Source organism: Passer montanus, unplaced genomic scaffold, assembly GCF_014805655.1.
Source record: "Passer montanus isolate IOZ18808 unplaced genomic scaffold, ASM1480565v1 scaffold1, whole genome shotgun sequence".
Classification (NCBI taxonomy): domain Eukaryota; kingdom Metazoa; phylum Chordata; class Aves; order Passeriformes; family Passeridae; genus Passer; species Passer montanus.
The window spans coordinates 6,943,372-6,960,011 of NW_024356504.1; the positions used below are offsets into that span (position 1 = coordinate 6,943,372).

Consider the following 16,640-nt stretch of genomic DNA (forward strand, 5'->3'; position numbering starts at 1 on the left):
CCGTTATCTTTTTTCTTAGCAAGTTTCCAAGCGAGACCGAGGGAGACATTCAGATGCCAGGCTACGGGGGTAAATGCCTTAACTACAGCGATGTTTTGTTATTCCTAATGAGTAAGACAGGGGCGATTCCAGTTACCACTAGGCCTTCTCTAGTTATGCGGGCTCAGGGAAGTCAGCTTTGCCTGCATGGCTGCGTTCCCAGTCGGTCCTAGGAGAGCAACGCAACGGAAACTTCTTCAGGAATATTTTAATTTTATTCTTTGTCTGATAATTAAAAACAACTACCGCAGCAGCTCTTTTCCGGACAAACACCAGCCTAAGGAGTGCTCCGCTGGTGTGTGAAGGTCCTCGACGTGCCTTGGCCCCGCGGGCAGCCCGGGATGGCGGCGGGCGGCACCAGCACGGCTTTCGGCACCGCGTTGAGCCCAGCCTCCGCCGCCGGCGCAGCAAAAGCGAGAGGCTTTTCCTGCCCGGAGACCAAATATGTCGGTGCCACTACCCATGAGTATTGTTTTGAAAAGCCAGGGGGTTTTGCGCATCAGGCCACCGGGTTCCTTTAAACGCGCAGCTACCAGCCCCACATCCTCCCTCGACACTACGGATACCGGTGTGTTTATGCAAATCCACGCAGCAAAAATGTTTATTTCACTGCTTCGTTGCAGCTTCCCCTTGTTTACAACCTAGGCGATTAAAATAAAACCAAGAACAATAGCTCCTCTTGCTCGTGCCGCCCTCCAGAGCTGGCGCTTTGCAGCAGTGGAAACGTGCCTGCCTCGGTGGTGGGGAGCGGGGAAGAGGAAGGGAAACGAAATGAAGCAAACCCGTCCTGCAAGTCCCGTCCCCGCGGACGGCGGCTCTCCCCGGGCCGGGCGCGCTCCCGGGAGGGAAGCGGTGGGTGTTAGGGAAGGGCCCAGCGGGCGGCACCGCCTCGGGAACCTGGCTGTGGTTTTCCGAGCAAGGCCTCGGCTCAGCCCCGGCCTCGTCGGGATCACGCTCGTTTCTGGGCAGAAAATAGAATTATATATCGTGTTTGTCGCAGTTTGTGGCGCGTCCATTCGATTTCCTTCACGGAGCCATTGCTCAGGGGAGCGTCAGCCGGTAGGGAAAAATGGACGCAAACATCTTGGTAGAGATTTATACCTCATCCCTCGACCCTCTGCCTGCTACTCCTAAAAAGGATTGCTCTCGGCCGTCCTGTTTGATACTGCACTCTGCGGGACCCTGCCGAGAACGGGAGCAAGAGGAGGGAGGGGAGAGGGAGAGAGAAATGAAATTGTTTTGATAATCAGAGCGGACCTTTCCTCCCGTGGCTGCAGGAACCGTGAGGCAGGCTCTCTCCTCACCAGCTGCGGCCTCCGCTGGGAAACGCATCATATGATAATATTTAGGGGTAGAAACATCTTTCCCTCCGTCTACGCATGGTTTGGGACTCCTAAGAATTACAGCACTCCAGAAACCCCCACGCAAGGTCGCAAAAGCTTTCTATTTCTCTGCTTGCCAGCCACCCTCGGGGGAGGCTGGGCGCGTTTTGGCCGTGGCTTGCGAGGCGCTGGGAGCAGCCCTTGGGGATGGCGAGGGGCCGGAATGCTCTCCGGGCTCTCTGCCTCCGGCCGGGCTGGCAGCACATGGCTCCGTGGGGTAGGGGCCGTGTTTGCCCGCAGCCGTGTCCCGCACGGCCGGCCCGCAGCCCGGGCTGGGGCAGCAGAAGGCGAGAGCAAGGCCCAGCACACCCCGGGGCTCCCGGGCCCGCTCGCAGGTGAGGCCGCAGCCCCCGCTGGCTCTGCTTGGACCACGGCTCCGCAGCGCTCGGGGCAGGCAGAAAAAGCGGGTTTTGTATGCAATGTGCCATTCGCAGACCCCGCAGAAACAGCCAGCATCGGAGGAGAGACGGGGCAGGACGCAGGGGAGACACTGAAGGTTTCTTACAAAAAGAATATAGAGATGCCGATACATTTTGTAATTGAATAAATTCGGTTTATTTTAATCAAATATTATAGAAGAGGGTTAAATATATTCCTATGATATTTTCTTCAAGATTATTAAATTTATTTAATTTATTCAAAATAAGATAAGAATAAGAATTAAAATAGTACAAGTGCACTTGTCTTGATTAATAAAGCATTGTTAAATGTCTTACTTATTGATATTTATTATTAGGAAATTTATGTCGTTTCCCACAATCATCGTCTTTTAAGATTGCAAATATATATATATATGTATATAATTAGAAATTTATTGCTAGAAACTCTGTATCAAATTTGAAAAAAATAAGTAGATGAAATGTTAAATCTAGAGATCGTTCTGAATACGCTAATAAACAAAATAAAAGCACAAACAAGTGAAGCATCCGAAGCAGGGAAATGTCAGACGGAGGGACACGGGGCCACTCGTCCCGCGACAAGATCACGTAGAGGTGTGGATGAGCCGACATATCGGGCTTTAGCCCTGGTTATTTTTGATTGACTTTCACAAAGACAATTGGGGCAAAAATTAATTCGTCTGGCCTTCAGCTCTGTCTTCTTCCAGATCATGTGCTTCCTTTTTGGCCTCCCCTTCCTTTCCCTCCTGTCTGGAAGCGGGGAATTTGTCCTTGTTGTTCTCTTTTTTCCATTTCATCCTCCTGTTCTGAAACCAGATCTTTACCTGCCTCTCGGTGAGTCCTAGTGCGTGGGACACCTCGATCCTTCTCTTCCTGGTCAGATAGGGGTTAAATAGGAACTCCTTTTCCAGCTCTAGAGTCTGGAATCGGCTGTATGTTTGTCTTCCTCTCCTCCTACCCGGCGCTGCTGTTTAAAACAAAAACATAGGGGTTTGGAGGTTGGTGTGGCCGCTCAAAACAAGGCGCAGGCAGGCAGCGAGGACTCCCTGTCCCTCCGGAATCCCTCGAGAGAAGCCCCACAGACCCGCAGGGAGAGAAAGCAGAGGCCACAGAGGAGTCTAGAGCTTGACACTTGAGTGAGAGGAGCACAGCGACAGTAAATGCACGAAGCGCCTCAGCTGTCCCCTGCATAGGATGTTGCGGGGTCTCTTTATCATCTCGTACACCCCCCTGCCCGACCCTGCACCCTTCCCCTCCAGGCAGCGGCGACGGGAGACAGGCGAGCGTGTCAGCCGCGCCTCAGAGTCCGAGAGGCGTCTCAAAGGCTGCTCCTGGGCTGGCAGCTGCCTGCTGCAGAGGTTTCTGCTTGCTCACTGCATCTCTTTATTACCGCAAGCCACCGCGGTGTAGGAATCGCGGTGAGAGAGGTGGGGAGTAGGGGAGACAGAGGCAGGGAGCGAGAGTCAGCGAGAAAGAAGCAGGAGGAGGAAAAGAAAGTTTCAAACTCAGACGTGAGATGGAAGCAAATTTTTGACTGCGTCCAACCTTGTGGTCTCATCCAGGGAAACATTTGAGCAGGAGACGAGCTCTGATTTAAGTGGTCTGGTTCCTCGCCAATATTAGCACTGGACGATTTACAGTCAGGATATTGTACCAGCTCGGCCTCTTGCTGTGTCGTAAAAATCTGCTGTCTCTGTAAGTTATCGTATCCGTAAAATTTAGCGGGCTCCCCGTGACAGGTAACCCCGCTGCAGGGGGCAGGAGGCGGAGGCGCGGCGGGGGGAGGCGGAGGCGGCTGGTAGGCGGCCGTGGGGCTCCCCCCGGCCGGCTGGTAAAAGTCCGCGGCCGCGCCGTCACCTCGGGCGCGAAGTGACAGTCGTAGTACGGGGAATTGATGGCTTCCCCCGCCGCCGCGGCCGCCGCCACCTTGTACTTGGAGTAGAGCGGGTTGACAAAGTAGGAGCTCATCGGGGAGGGGGCAGCGGCGGGCGGGGGCGCGGGGCGCTGCTCACGCCGCCGCCGCCGCCGCCGCCGCCGGTGCCTCTACGCCGCGCTCATGCCGCCGCCGCCGCCGCTGGCCCGTGCGCTCCCCGCTCCTGCTCTCCGTGTATGTGGTGACCAGGACTGGATTATAATCGCTCCCAAAATGACCTGCCTCACTGCTTTTACTATTTCCTATTAGGCACACAGCAGCCCGCGCACGCACACACACACACACACACACGCTCATGAGCTCAGGGGGGACTTTTGGCTTCAGTTTACATGTGCCGCTCCTCGGGCAAGAAAAAAACTCGGCCCAGCCCTGCCCGGATCCACCCCGGCCGCGGCACCCCCGCTCCCCCCTCCGGTGTGCGCTCGCTGGAACCCCCGCCGCGCAGGGGCGAGGCGGCCGCGCAGATCCCGCGCGATAACCGCGGGCGCGCTGCCCGGGGCGACGCCGCCCGGCTCTCCCCGGCTGCACCGCCCGGAGCGCGGCCTGCACCGCCGGCCGGCCAGGGCAGAGCCCCTCAGAGGGAGCCCATGCCCACGGTCTTGGGGTGTAGGCCGAGGCAGTGGGGTGCCCGCAGGGCGGCAGCGCGCAGCGGCAGGGCCCCCCTGCCAACGGGCCCGCCGGGTCATTTCCTTCCAGGCGAGCAGAGCGCTGGGAAATGAGATGCACATTTACCCTTGACGCCTTGCACGCATGGCTGAGGCTCCAGGTTAATTGATACTTAATGGAAATCATGCCTATGAATATACTTTCCATCATTTCACCCTTGGTGGACGTCATTACCGAGGCAAAGAGAGGGAGGGGGGGAAAAAAATAAAAATGTGTGGGTGAACGGTTAGCACCGCTCGGGGACTCGGTCCGAAATAAGTGAGCCCTGTTCTCCGGGAGGAAGGAAGGAAGAAAAGCGCTGCCCAGCAGGCTCGGCGCTGCCCCCGCTCGGGCCGGCCGCCCCCGCTGGCCCCCGTGCCCCAAGAAGCGTCGTCTCCAGTCCTCTCTTTCCCGCTTCGTCCTGCAGTGGGAATCAGATTTTTGGAGAGACGCCCTCAGGAGCTCGAGTCCGCCCTATTTTGGAGAGAGACGAAAAATGTAGGTGAAATATAATACAGGCCCAGCCAGAGCCACGTGTGACCGTCTGATGTGAATTGACAAAAAAATCCTTGTGGTTACATAAAAGGCACCTCAGACTCCTTCCCCATCACACCCCGTTCTTCCACCACCCCCGCGCCTCCAGGCCGAGTCACTGGCTTTGTCTGGCTGACCAGCCCGGCCGCCCCGCATGCGAGCACCCCGGCGGGCCCTGTGCCCGCAACCACCCCCTCGCCGTGCCAGGGGCCCCGCGGCCCGGGGCGCACGCCTTTAGGCACTCGCGGAGGCTCGGGGACCCCCGTGCGGCCCAAGGAAAGGCGCGGCAGGCGGGAAAGGCCGGGGCACACGCACACGGACACCCAGCAGCCAAAGCCCCCGGTCGGAGAGCAGCAGAAAGGCAGGAGCCGGGCCCGGCGGGGTGAGGGCAGCGCAGAGCCCTCGCCGTGCTCTGGGGCGCGGAGGGGCACGGCCGCTCCCGGCAGCCGGCGGCGCGCTCGGCCCGCGGGGCGCCGCGGCAGCGCAGGCAGCGCCCCGCTCCGCGCCCCGCTCCGGCCCCGCGCAAACCCCGCGTGCGGAACGCCTGCTGACCCACTGCTCCCTTGCTTTCTGGTTTTCCGCTGGGTTCCTTCGTTTTTCTTTCTTTTTTCCTTTTTTTTTCTTCCCAGTCAAATAATTTTCTTAGCACGTTTCGGTGACCCTCTTTTATTTTTTTGCCAGAGCTATAATTAACTGCATACAAAGAATGCGCCTCGTTTACACATGGCAGCCAGGAAGGACGCCCGAGCTTTGAAGACGACTGCTATCGCGTTTTCGATCATGTTCCCCCACATATTACACCACGAAATCTCCATGTGTGGTAGTTTCAGACTTATACGTTTTTGTATTGAAGATGTTATTTTGTTTGCCCGCGCTTTTATGTATTTATGGATTGATTTATGTAAACAAAAGTAAGGATGAATCTTTGTTCGCCCCCTCCTTCATCACACATGCCTGTGAATTATTCGGTATAATGCGTGTGCACGAGACTGTGCATATGTGGAAACATATATTAACACAACCAACGGGTAGGACTTGAATTATTCCGTTTGACACTAAAAGTAATTTCCATAGATGAACTGCGTTTCGTCGATCGAGATGTTTGGTTTTCTTTCTGCCATTTTGAAATAAATGCACGCAATATTAGAAACAGGTAAACAAAAGGAAAAAAAAATATACGAGGTAAAATGTGTCAATCTGCCTGATGTAAAATATTAAAAAGATGGTGTGGGCTTGGTGAAAATTTCCTAACAAAGCCTCTGCTGGGATCAACACAATGCAGTTTTGTGTACAAGGATATTGTTTATGTGTTGTTACAGATCACACCCCCCACACCCACCCCCCCCGCCATGGATATTTGCGAAAATATTGAGGCTGGCATCATAGGATTCATGGCAGAAGAATATCCAATAAAATACATTTCAACAAATAAGTGGACTTCGTAAAATCTCTGTTTCGTGACCTTCAGGTCCTTTTTGAGTCTGTTGCCTTGGCCCAATGCTGACATACTGAAATTTATAGTCCAAGGTTTTAAGACCTAGTTTGTCTGCATTTTTTTGCCTTTTTTCCCCCCTAACAAACACAAACATCAAAATAAGGTGCTTTCAAAGAAAAGTGCCATAGCATATCGTAAACTCATTAGGTCCAGACGTCTAGCCATCTCAATGGTTTTATTATACCACGGTTCTTCCTGTTTTAAAAGAATTATAGGTATCTTCTCGACAATGGATGGGAAGCAATGCAACACCTTTTCCTGGCGGTGCATGCTTTTGCTTTCTTTTTTCCTTTTTTTTTCTTTTCTTTTTTTTTTTTTATTCACAGAGGTAAAAAACATTAAACACCAGGTCTCTCAGCTCTCCCCTGAATCTTGAATTAACCGAACTGCTCGTAAATATTTACGGGTCCTTCATTTTAATGGTTGCTCTTTAAACAAAGCATTTTTTACAATGAACTTCATCTCAATTATCTTGATAAAGTCATGTGTGTTTATAAATGCAGAAGGCATGAGGCGCGTTGCTAAATGAGCTCTCGCCAACAAAGCCGAACCTTTGGCAGCAGCCGCGTCCCCTCCAGAGCTTCCAGCCTCCCAGTTAGAGAAAGCAGAGGTTAGGAGCGACCCAGTAGGAAAAATAAAATAGGAATAAACCCCGTGTTTAACCCAGCAGGCATCACCGTGTTTCCTTGGCTCCCGAGGACTGGTGTGGAAGTATTTCCTCACCGACCCCAAGGGATGGCTGGTGTTTGGGAGAGCGCGGGCACCTGAGGCCCGGCCCGGCCCGGCCCGGCTGGCCTGGGGCAGCACGGGCGGCTCCGGGAGAGGGGGAAGGTGCGGAGGTGCCGCCGGCCCGCTCGGCTCGGCTCGGCTCGGCTCGGCTCGGCTCGGCTCGGCTCGGCTCGGCTCGGCTCGGCTCGGCCCGGCCGGCCCTTGGCGGGGCTGCGCGGCAGGGCCGGGGCCAGCGCGCATCGCGAGGGGCGCACAGATTTCTCCTCTCGGCGCAGCGCTGTCGTTGGGTCACGGCAGACTTTATTGTGTAATAAGTGACAACAATTACAGCAGGTCGGTAATGAGCACGGCACCACCGCGGGCAGCGCCGGGCAGCGGCTGCCTCAGGCCTGTGCCGAGCGGCTCCGGGGTGAGACAGCTCCTAACAGTGCACTAAAGGGGGGAAGCAGCGAGTGGCCCCTCTGTGGCATCTATTGCGAAGGATTCAGACCTAGAAAGCAGAAGTTTGGGGAAAGATTTCCTCTTAGTAGGTCGTGGGACAGCACAGCAACCCCCATTGATTTAAGCGGCTGTAATTTAATATGGATTTTATTACCGTAATTATAATTAATTTCCTTACCTTTATTTTGGCAAAATAACTATCTAGTCTACACCACTTTTAAGAAACATGTCGAACATTTAACATCAGATAGAGTTCCCAAAGCTAACGTGCACTCACAATATTGTCATCTAAATGGTCTGGGAAGGAGGAGGGGAGTATCAAGAGACTGAAAAACACGTTGTCGAGCAAGACAAAATTTCCGGAAATACCTGACACAGACCACGTTTCACTTCTACCAAGGAAAAAAAAAGAGAGAGAGAAAAAAGAAGGAAAAAAAAAAAGCGCGATTGATTTAAAATCCCTGGGGTGGAGTGGCGCAGGAGGAGGAGAAACGTGTGGGGGGCTAAGGGTGCAGAGAAAGAATAAAACCAAACTAACCAAAAAAAAAAAAAAAAACCCACCCAAAACCAAATCCCAAAAAAACCCCACACAACCAAACAAAAACAAGCAGCCACAACCCAAAGAAGAAAAAAAAAAAAAAACCACGAAAAAACCCAACCCCACACAACCAAACAAAAACGAGCAGCCACAACCCAAAGAAGAAGAAAAAAAAAACACAAAAAAACCCAAAAACCAACCAAAACCCCCCACTCCCCCGATAAAAATCCAAACTCAAAACTAAATTAATAGTCTCCAACTACGTTTCCACCCCAGCGTTAGTCTCCTTTATTGCCTTTCTCCTTGTTCATCTTTTTCATTTTCATTCTTCTGTTCTGAAACCAGATTTTGACCTGTCTCTCTGTGAGGTTTAAAATCCTAGCTACTTCGTAACGGCGGTCTCGGGTGAGGTACATGTTAAACAGAAATTCTTTTTCCAGTTCCAGAGTTTGATACTTTGTGTAGGGACAACGCTTTTTCCTCGTTGAACGAGCGTGGATCCAGTTTGCTGCAGGATTATCTGGAAGAAGGGAGGTATATAGGGAACGGGGTGGGGGGGGGGGGGGGGAGAGAAAGGTCGTTAAATTAATTTAACGAAGGATGGACTGTTTTCACAACTTTGGAGGAATTATCATAAAAGCCTTAATGCCCCAGTCTGTTTACTGTACAAATGATGTCTTGATGGTAGGTGGTTATGTGGAGTCTTTTATGGGTGCTTGTTGCTGCTTGCGCTGGGGTAGGCGTCTAGACGTTTTTATAGGTTAGTAAAACTATCAGTTTTGCACATTCGAGCCTTACAGGTTTCGGCAATAAATCAAAGGGGCAATTTCTTTCTTTCTTTCTTTCTCTCTCTCTCGCTTTCTTTCTTCCTTCCTTCCTTCCTTGCTTCCTTTCTTACTTTTCTTCCTTCCTTTTCTCCTCCTCTCTTTTTTCCTTTCTTTTTCTCCCTCTGTCTCTCTCTGCCGCTATTCCTCTCTATCTCCCCCACTCCCCATTTTGTTTTGGTTGTTTTTTCCTTTTATTTTCTTTTTCTTGTCTGTCTTTCTTTCTTACTTTTCTTTTTGTTTGGTTTTTTTGTTTGTTTTTTTTTTACTTACTCGGGTCAAGTTGCTGCTGCTTCTCCTCTTTCAGCTCGCTGCTCGGGCTGGGGTTGTGGCTGCAGGCGGCGGCGTCCTTGGAGCTGCCGGCAGGCGCTTTCTCCCGGGACTCCTGGAGGAAGGAGCTGCACGTGTACTCGGGCACACCGATCCCCTGGGACTCCCGAGACGAGGAGCATTCAGTCCTTTTGGAGGAGGAGGAAGAGGAGGAGGAAGACGAGGAGGTGGCTGCTCCCGTCTCCGGCTTTATCCCGTAGTGGCGCCCGTTGGAGGAGCCGGAGCTGGACGCGGAGCCGCCGCTGCCTCCGCTGCCGCCGCCGCCGCCGCCGCCGCCCGGGAAATCCGGGAAGGGCTCGATCCAGGAGCGCACGTAGCGGCCAGCCTCGGCTGCCCCTAAGTGGGGCTGATGCATGTAGGGGTGGTAGATCCCGGTCATTGCCGCAGACGGCTGGTGGTGAACCGTGGACCAGGAGGTGGAAAACACGGTGGATTTTGGTGCAAAGCTACAAGAGGAAAAATCTGAACTCTCTGCAACACCTGATGGCCTGGAGGTCGCACTGTGACCTCCCTGGACGAATCTACTCCCATAAACTTCTTCGCTTTCATGGCCTATGAGAGAATCGACATAATAGTTACTTATGGTGCCACTAGACGACATTTTAGGCTCCCCTCTTAGTCATATAAAAGGTTACACTGTTAACTGTATATGATACCCTCCCGGAGAACAATCGTAGTATTTTGCAGACTGCAACCCTCAACCATTGGTTGTGGAGCCCACGTGATCATATTTACCAATACTGCGAGTAAATCAATCCGCTAAACTGGGGCTGCTGTGATTAAAAAAAAAAAAAAATCATCATCAACAAGGGCCCCGCACGGCGCTCCGCACCGCCTGCGCCCCCGCACCGCGCGGGGCCGCCCGCCCGCCCGCCTTCCTGCCCTGCCCTGCCCGCCCTGCGTCCTCGGCTGCCCGTGCTGCCCTGCCCGTCCTGCCCTGCCCGTCCTGCCCTGCCCTGCCCTGCCCTGTCCTGTCCTGCCCTGTGTCCCCTGCCTGTCCCCTTGCCCGCCTGGCTGTCCTGCCGGCCCGGGCGCGGCGGGCGTGGCCGCGCTGGCTGCCCACGGCCCCGGCGGGTGCGGACTATTTCTTCACCTTCGTTGAGCGATTTCTGCCATTCATTTCTTAATCAATGAGAGGCAGGGTGTTTAAATAAATCCAACAGCCTTGGCTTGCTAATCACACTCCAAGCTGCTGAGGGAACCCGCTGGGAAAGGGGGATTCTTGCCTGTAAAAACAAACCATCGCAAGCTGGGACTGTAACGACTTCTCATAAAACAGGAAAATGTTACAGTAAAAGCACATTGCGGTACTTCCATATTTCAGAGCATGTGCGGGTATTATTATTCGCTCCCCCCACCCCAGGACTGAAAGTTTCCCTGGAAAGGATACACTTTTAAAAAGAGATGCCCATTGTGTTGTTTTAAAACAGGTGGAAGACCTCTGTAATGATTTTATGCCTTTCAATAAAAATTTTATGAGGTGTATTTGATTATAGATTAATGTGTCCCTAATAAAATGGACGGATGGAAACAGCAAAGCCTGTGTCTCCGAGCCACAACTGACGTGTGGCTGAACACACGCTGCTCTATCTGCGGGACTTCGGGGCTACCCAGCCTTAACTCAGCCCCCCTTTTAGGTGTGCGGTGCGGCCCGGGAGGGGCCGGGCAGGGGCAGCGCGGAGGAGGCGGCCGGGCCCGCGCTGAGCTGCCAGGCTGCGGCCCGCGGAAGCGCGGGGCTGCCGCTGACCCCAGCTCGCCGGCAGAGCTGTCTCCTCCGCCCCCAGCTCAGGGGGAGCCACGTTCAATGCCTACGGGAGATTGGGTTTTTTTGCCCTCTTCGCTTTCTTTCCCGTTCCTTCCCTCCCCACGCTTCCCTCCCGGCCTGGTTTTCCTTGCCCGAGCGAAACGACGCCCCGTTAGTACTGAAAAGTGGATTACCCATGGTCTTCTGCCCTACTTCCCCGGGCGAGGGCCGGTGGCTGTGCCGGGATCTGGAGGAAACGCAGAGAGTTAGTGGCGAGCCCGCAGCACAGCCCGCCGGGGCACGGACAGCAGCGCTGGGAAAACACTTCCTACTCGCGGGCCGTTATGAGGAAGGGACTGAAATTCCTGTTTATTTAATGATTTATTGCTCTCCTAGGTTGTTTTCTTCCTTTTTTTACTTTTTTTTCTTTTTTAATTTTTTTCCTTTTCCTTTAGTCTTTTTTTTTTTTTTTTTTTTTTTTTTTTTTTTTTTTTTTTTGTCATTTGACTTCAGCATTTTCTTCTGCGATTTTATAATTTCTATTACATTGTTTTCTAGAAGCAGGGTTTGTGGCATGGCGAAGAATTGCCCCTTGCTTCAAACAGATATATATTGATAAAGCAGGCAGATTAGAGTGAGCCTCCTTTTTAAATACGTTAAACCCTTGGTATGGAGCCAGCTATTTTCTTCCCACTGCCGAAACTTCTTTGGTGGTGTAGCGAGTACCTTTAGAGGAAAATAAAAGGCCGTGCGAATGTATGCAATATTTAAGGGGTTGTTTTGTTGGTTTGGGGTTACTGGGTTTTTTTGTTTGGGGTTACTGGGGTTTTTTGAGCATCGTTTTGATGTTTGTTTTCGAAAAGGGAAGAAGCACAAAGTGCCTAGGTGCTTGCGGCTCTCACAGCTCCAAAATGATGATGGTTTGAGGAATATACAGCCTCTTCCCTATGAGTAAATGTGCACATGAGGAAATACTGGCTTAAATTAAATATCAGCGACGAAAGAGCAAACAGAAAGCCACCAACAGCATTATGAGCAGCGTCTGTCACCAAGTCGCACAATATTGGCACTATTTTGAGTTTAATTTCTTGATTTAGAAAGAGCTTAGGGGAGAAATGGGCGTTGATTGTGAGCGAGCTGGTTTCCCAGCGCCAACAGCAGCCACGCTACTTTTGCAGCACCCGTTTGAAGGTGAAAGTATGCCCAAGTATTTGCACTTCAATTTGAAGTCATGTTCATTTGCAAGCTATTTGCAGTTCTGCTGAGTATATCTGCTCACACGGGCATTCAGCTTCCAGCGCAGAGCCCTGCTAACACTATTTTTCAGCTATGGACAACTGAGTATATCTGCTCACACGGGCATTCACCCGCTCTCAGCACACGAACCCTTCCTCAGCTTCCAGCGCAGAGCCCTGCTAACACTATTTTTCAGCTATGGACAGAAAGGGTTAAGAGTCGTGAACGTCATTAGCTGGATGTGTGCTACTAAAATGGAATTGCGCGAAATAAAACGATCTCTGAGCAAACTGGAACGGTGCAGGGTGACAAAAGTGGGTCTGAAGAGGCTGGTGTACTTTTGTAAGCACGCCTGGGAGGGTTTCTGCTCAAAAAAAGCCAACCTCGCCGGATGCTGGGAATGTTTTGAGGGAATATTTTTTCCATCCACAGTCTTCTGAAGGCTGTTGAGCCGACCGAAAACCGAGCTCCTTAACATTTACTTATGCCCAGCTTTGTATTTATTATGGATGGTTTTTGTTGGTTTTTCCTTCTTTTTTTTTTTTTTTTTTTTTTTTTTTACAGAGCAAAGACACAAAATCAAAGTCTGCACATTGTAAGCACGCAGGGAGTGATATTTTTAAAATCAACATATGAACATCAAATAAAATGACACACATATTCCTGACAGCTTGTAGTAGAAAGATGTTTTTATCACTTACCATTTACGAGTTGTACGAGTTGATTGGATGAGGATGTCCAGTTAAGTCATAATATTTTACAACTTTTTTTTATCCGTTCTCTTTTTTTTTTTTTTTTTTTTTTTGTTTGGTTTTTTGTTTGTTTGGGTTTGGTTGGTTTTTTTTTTTCTTTTTTTTTTTTTTGGGTGTGGTAAAAGGAAGGGGGAAAAAATTCAAAAATACCTCATGCGAACATCATACAACATTTTATCAATTGATCAGTTGTTTACAGACACATTTATAAATTAATTGGGTATACATCATTTCCCGGCCCAGTCTCCACCCCACCCCGTAGGAAGGGGAAAAAAAAAAAAAAAAAAAAAGGAAGGGGGAAAAATAATGGAGGAAAGAAAGAATGCTAGGCAAACACACACAAAAGACCAGAATATGGTAAAAAAGGTACACCAGTCCAAACAGCTGCTGATAGAGAAAGATCAGGAGACCAACCTGTATCCGTGCTTCAAACATTTGTAGAAAACCAAAGGAACCGCAGTAGTTTACAGAGTTTATTGCATTATACATGCAAACAGAACATGCACAAGAAGGACAATTTGTTGCTGAACGACTACTATTCCACATATGCACCACAAGGAAATGTCTACAATGGAGAAGAAGGAAATATTCCATTTTACGAAGGACAATCTCTAAGTTCATTTGAGAGGATAGTTACATTATAATGTGCTTCTCTTTCCCCCCGCCCCCACAGTTTCCCCCCACTCTTTTTCTGAAAGTATTGAATGTACTCAAAATGTTATGGCCCGTGTAACAGCCCCACATAAATACCATTTTGTTAGTAAAAACATGAAAAAGTCACATTGCTTGGATGTTCGACAGTTCCAATAAGTTAAGACCAAATGATAATATTCAATAATAGTTACCCTGCATTACGATGAGAACAAAAATAAATTACACGTGCTAGGTTTTATATATACTCATCATAGTAATACATATTCACTTGCAGCGCTAAAAGAAGGACGAAGAGTCACATTCTATCAGAAAACAAAACAAAACAAAACAAAACTGGAAAATGCCGGGTTTTGCCAGAGTCTCTCCTGCCTTTATCAAGTGGTGGTGCTGTGCCCATTCCTCACTGGTGCCCCCCCCCGGGGTTAGGGTTTAAGAGAAGGTCAGATTAGCGGTCAGTTCCCGGATTCGGTTCTCCCTGCTCATCTTCTTGAGCTTCATTCTGCGGTTTTGAAACCAAATCTTGACCTGCCTGTCAGTGAGGTTTACGCTCTTACTGATCTCTAGACGGCGCTCTCGAGTGAGATACATATTGAATAAGAACTCTTTCTCTAATTCCAGTGTTTGGTGTTTAGTATAAGGACACCTCTTCTTTCTGCCACTCTTTGCAGTTAACCAATTGCTTGTTGGAGTATCAGACTTGATTTCCTCTATCAAAATCAAAGAAGAAGAAAAAAAAAATCAAAAATACCTCAGACTGTTAGAGTGTACCCTTGGCCATGACCCCTCCTCTGCAGTGTCTGGCAGATATGGTGGATGTGGGCATTAAACACCGCCCGGCTGAGGTGTGGGCTCAGTCAGGGGAGCTGCTGCCAGCCTGGGCTCGCCTGTCCCCAGCACGGCACCCTGCCCTGCGGCCACCCCGCTCTCCTGCTCCTGCCAGCAAGGGTCTCTCAAGTTTTCGGCCGGCGTTTAACATTTCAACAATATTTAACCTGCCATCCGCCCCATGGACACATCCTAACGGGTCTAGCCTCGCCATGGCCGACTCGGGCTCCCACGACAATTGCCACGGAAATATTCCAATTACAAAATAGCCTCGCACTGTATTTTGAAGCAGCATCCCCACACACATCAGCTGAATCACGCAAGCACACCTATAAACAGATATAGACATTTCCCAGACAAAATGATATACAAGAAATTACGACCCCCTGTCTTGGATTTTTTTTTTTTTCCATTTTCCTTTTGGGTTCTCTTTTCCCCACCAGAAAGAAATCTCCCCCACATGAAGCTAGACCTGTACTACTAAACGTAATTGAGATAAATAAATTCTCGATGCACACAGAGAGTGAAAATTGACCTAGAGGTTGCAAAGTACATTTTGATAGCAGAAAATTTCTCGTTTTGGGATTCTTCGATACACGCCGTTCAAAAGAAAGGCGTTAGTGCACTTTAAAAGGCAAAATAAAATCAGAGTGCCACCACTTTCAGGTTTTAAAAACATTTCAAAATACTGGTGCACTTTTGGAGACCAACCCAAGGTTATCTAAAGCACCACATTGAAATTTTCCACCCTTGGACCAGGCAGATAGCGGGCTGCTGCTTTCATTGTGCATTTCTTTTTTCCAACTTTACCCAGTCTGGTAGCACCTATTCCTCACCTATTTTAAGAGGATCGTAATTAACTTTAAATGCAATCAAACCGCAGTAAGGCTCAGTGGAAAAAAAAAAAAAAAAAAAAAGGCGAAATACTACGAGAGAAAAGTTGAGCTGCTCGTATTTTACAACCTCCAGACCCGCTTTTTTTAGAGGTATGGGGCTGCTTTTGGCTGCTGCAGCGCATTACGGAGCACACGGCTATATTCCCCGCATCACAGAGGCTGTCTGCGTGCACGGGAGAGGCAGATCTCTACGGAAAATCTTTGGACCGTTTTGTGTGGCATTTTTGCCTGCCAAAATCTTCAGAGAGACAGCACCTGCAGCCCGATACTCCTTAGCATTAAATGTGATGGCTGTGATGCTCGTTAGTATATTCGAGCGTGCTTTATGGTGCTGGCGTGTTGGAGTTACACCACGGCACGGCTTAAACTCGGTAATACAGACCTTTACTCTCCTTCTCCTGGACTTCTGGGCTGGACACGGAGCCTTCGGGCAGACAGCTCCGCTCCTCTTGCAACGTGGACTTGGGCTCGGGACTTTCCACTTGAGAGACTTTAGCGGTGCTGTCTTGGTTGTTCGGGTTTTCATTCATTTTCTTTTCCAGCTGAAGTTGAGCAGATATCTGCGGTTTGGAGCTGCCGCGAGGGTTTAACTGTAACATTACAGTTGAACTCGTTTCAGGGCTATTATTGTACTCTTGGGTTTTCCCAGTGGCGTAGGTCTGGCTCAGTCTAAAATATCCTGGGACAGGAACCTCGGGGTTCTCAATGGGGCATGATTCAGACACCAGCCTCTGGTAGGAAGGGACGTCTGCAGAAATGAGTTTGGATCTCTTATCGGAATACATGCAGCAATTGCTTTCTTCTTTAATATTTGTAGTGAAGGAACAAGTGGGGACCTGCTGTGTAACAGGTTGCTCTATTCGACAAGATCTGTTCGGGTCTGTCCAAGTGTCTACTTGAGGTATATAAGGATGTACATTCATACCCATATTTTGGTGATTAACTTCTCTCTTAGCCAGAGACGGAAGGAGTCCACAGGTTTGCATCCCATACGTCCCAATGTCTGTGCTAGGTGGCATATACATGCTGGCGCTGTTGGAGTAGAAACTGTCACTCCTGCACGCACTGATGAGAGAATCTACTAAAAAAGTATTAGCGGCAGGAGAGCTGTTGGGAAAGGACATTTTGGGGCGGAATTTGAGGAAGAGAGATTGTGTCCTTTGTAGGCTGACATCTCTAGGAAAACATTCCCGTGTAATTGCGGATGCCTCCGCGCGACCACATGACAGGCGGGCCAATGGCAGC

General features: G+C 50.1%; 3 protein-coding genes across 5 annotated transcripts; all 3 read right to left on the bottom strand.

The window, feature by feature from the left end:
* Positions 1 to 1,952: 1,952 nt before the first annotated feature.
* Positions 1,953 to 3,910, bottom strand: HOXD8 (homeobox D8). The gene is given in 3 exon segments (XM_039702858.1): positions 1,953 to 2,786; positions 3,365 to 3,673; positions 3,676 to 3,910. Coding segments are annotated over 3 exon segments (717 nt in total). The 5' UTR covers positions 3,788 to 3,910; the 3' UTR covers positions 1,953 to 2,490.
* A 4,365-nt stretch (positions 3,911 to 8,275) lies between these two features.
* On the bottom strand, positions 8,276 to 11,457 carry HOXD9 (homeobox D9). 3 transcript variants are annotated; one of them, XM_039702067.1, is made up of 3 exons: positions 11,227 to 11,457; positions 9,232 to 9,840; positions 8,276 to 8,654 (listed from the first exon to the last, which is right to left on the bottom strand). In XM_039702067.1, the coding sequence occupies exons 1-3, from the start codon at positions 11,228 to 11,230 to the stop codon at positions 8,413 to 8,415; spliced, it is 855 nt and encodes a 284-aa protein (XP_039558001.1). In that variant the 5' UTR covers positions 11,231 to 11,457; the 3' UTR covers positions 8,276 to 8,412. The 3 variants fall into 3 exon arrangements, with proteins under 3 accessions (XP_039558001.1, XP_039558010.1, XP_039557992.1); XM_039702076.1 differs by lacking the exon at positions 11,227 to 11,457 and adding an exon at positions 10,024 to 10,147; XM_039702058.1 differs by lacking the exon at positions 11,227 to 11,457 and having other exon boundaries at positions 9,232 to 10,157.
* Positions 11,458 to 13,452: 1,995 nt separating this feature from the next.
* HOXD10 (homeobox D10) lies at positions 13,453 to 16,640 on the bottom strand. Its single transcript, XM_039702049.1, has 2 exons — positions 15,778 to 16,640; positions 13,453 to 14,381 (listed from the first exon to the last, which is right to left on the bottom strand). Exons 1-2 carry the CDS (start codon positions 16,517 to 16,519, stop codon positions 14,104 to 14,106), a joined length of 1,020 nt encoding a protein of 339 aa, XP_039557983.1. The 5' UTR covers positions 16,520 to 16,640; the 3' UTR covers positions 13,453 to 14,103.

What these genes read in the sequence shown, in the direction of transcription:
- HOXD10 (XM_039702049.1), bottom strand. Translation starts at nt 16,519, where the DNA reads ATGTCCTTTCCCAACAGCTCTCCTGCCGCTAATACTTTTTTAGTAGAT. An exon ending in CCAGGAGAAGGAGAGTAAAG is followed by an intron (nt 14,382 to 15,777) that starts GTCTGTATTACC and finishes TGATTTTGATAG; the next exon opens with AGGAAATCAAGTCTGATACT.
- HOXD9 (XM_039702058.1), bottom strand. Translation starts at nt 9,889, where the DNA reads ATGTCGTCTAGTGGCACCATAAGTAACTATTATGTCGATTCTCTCATA. An exon ending in GCAGCAGCAACTTGACCCGA is followed by an intron (nt 8,655 to 9,231) that starts GTAAGTAAAAAA and finishes CCCTTCTTCCAG; the next exon opens with ATAATCCTGCAGCAAACTGG.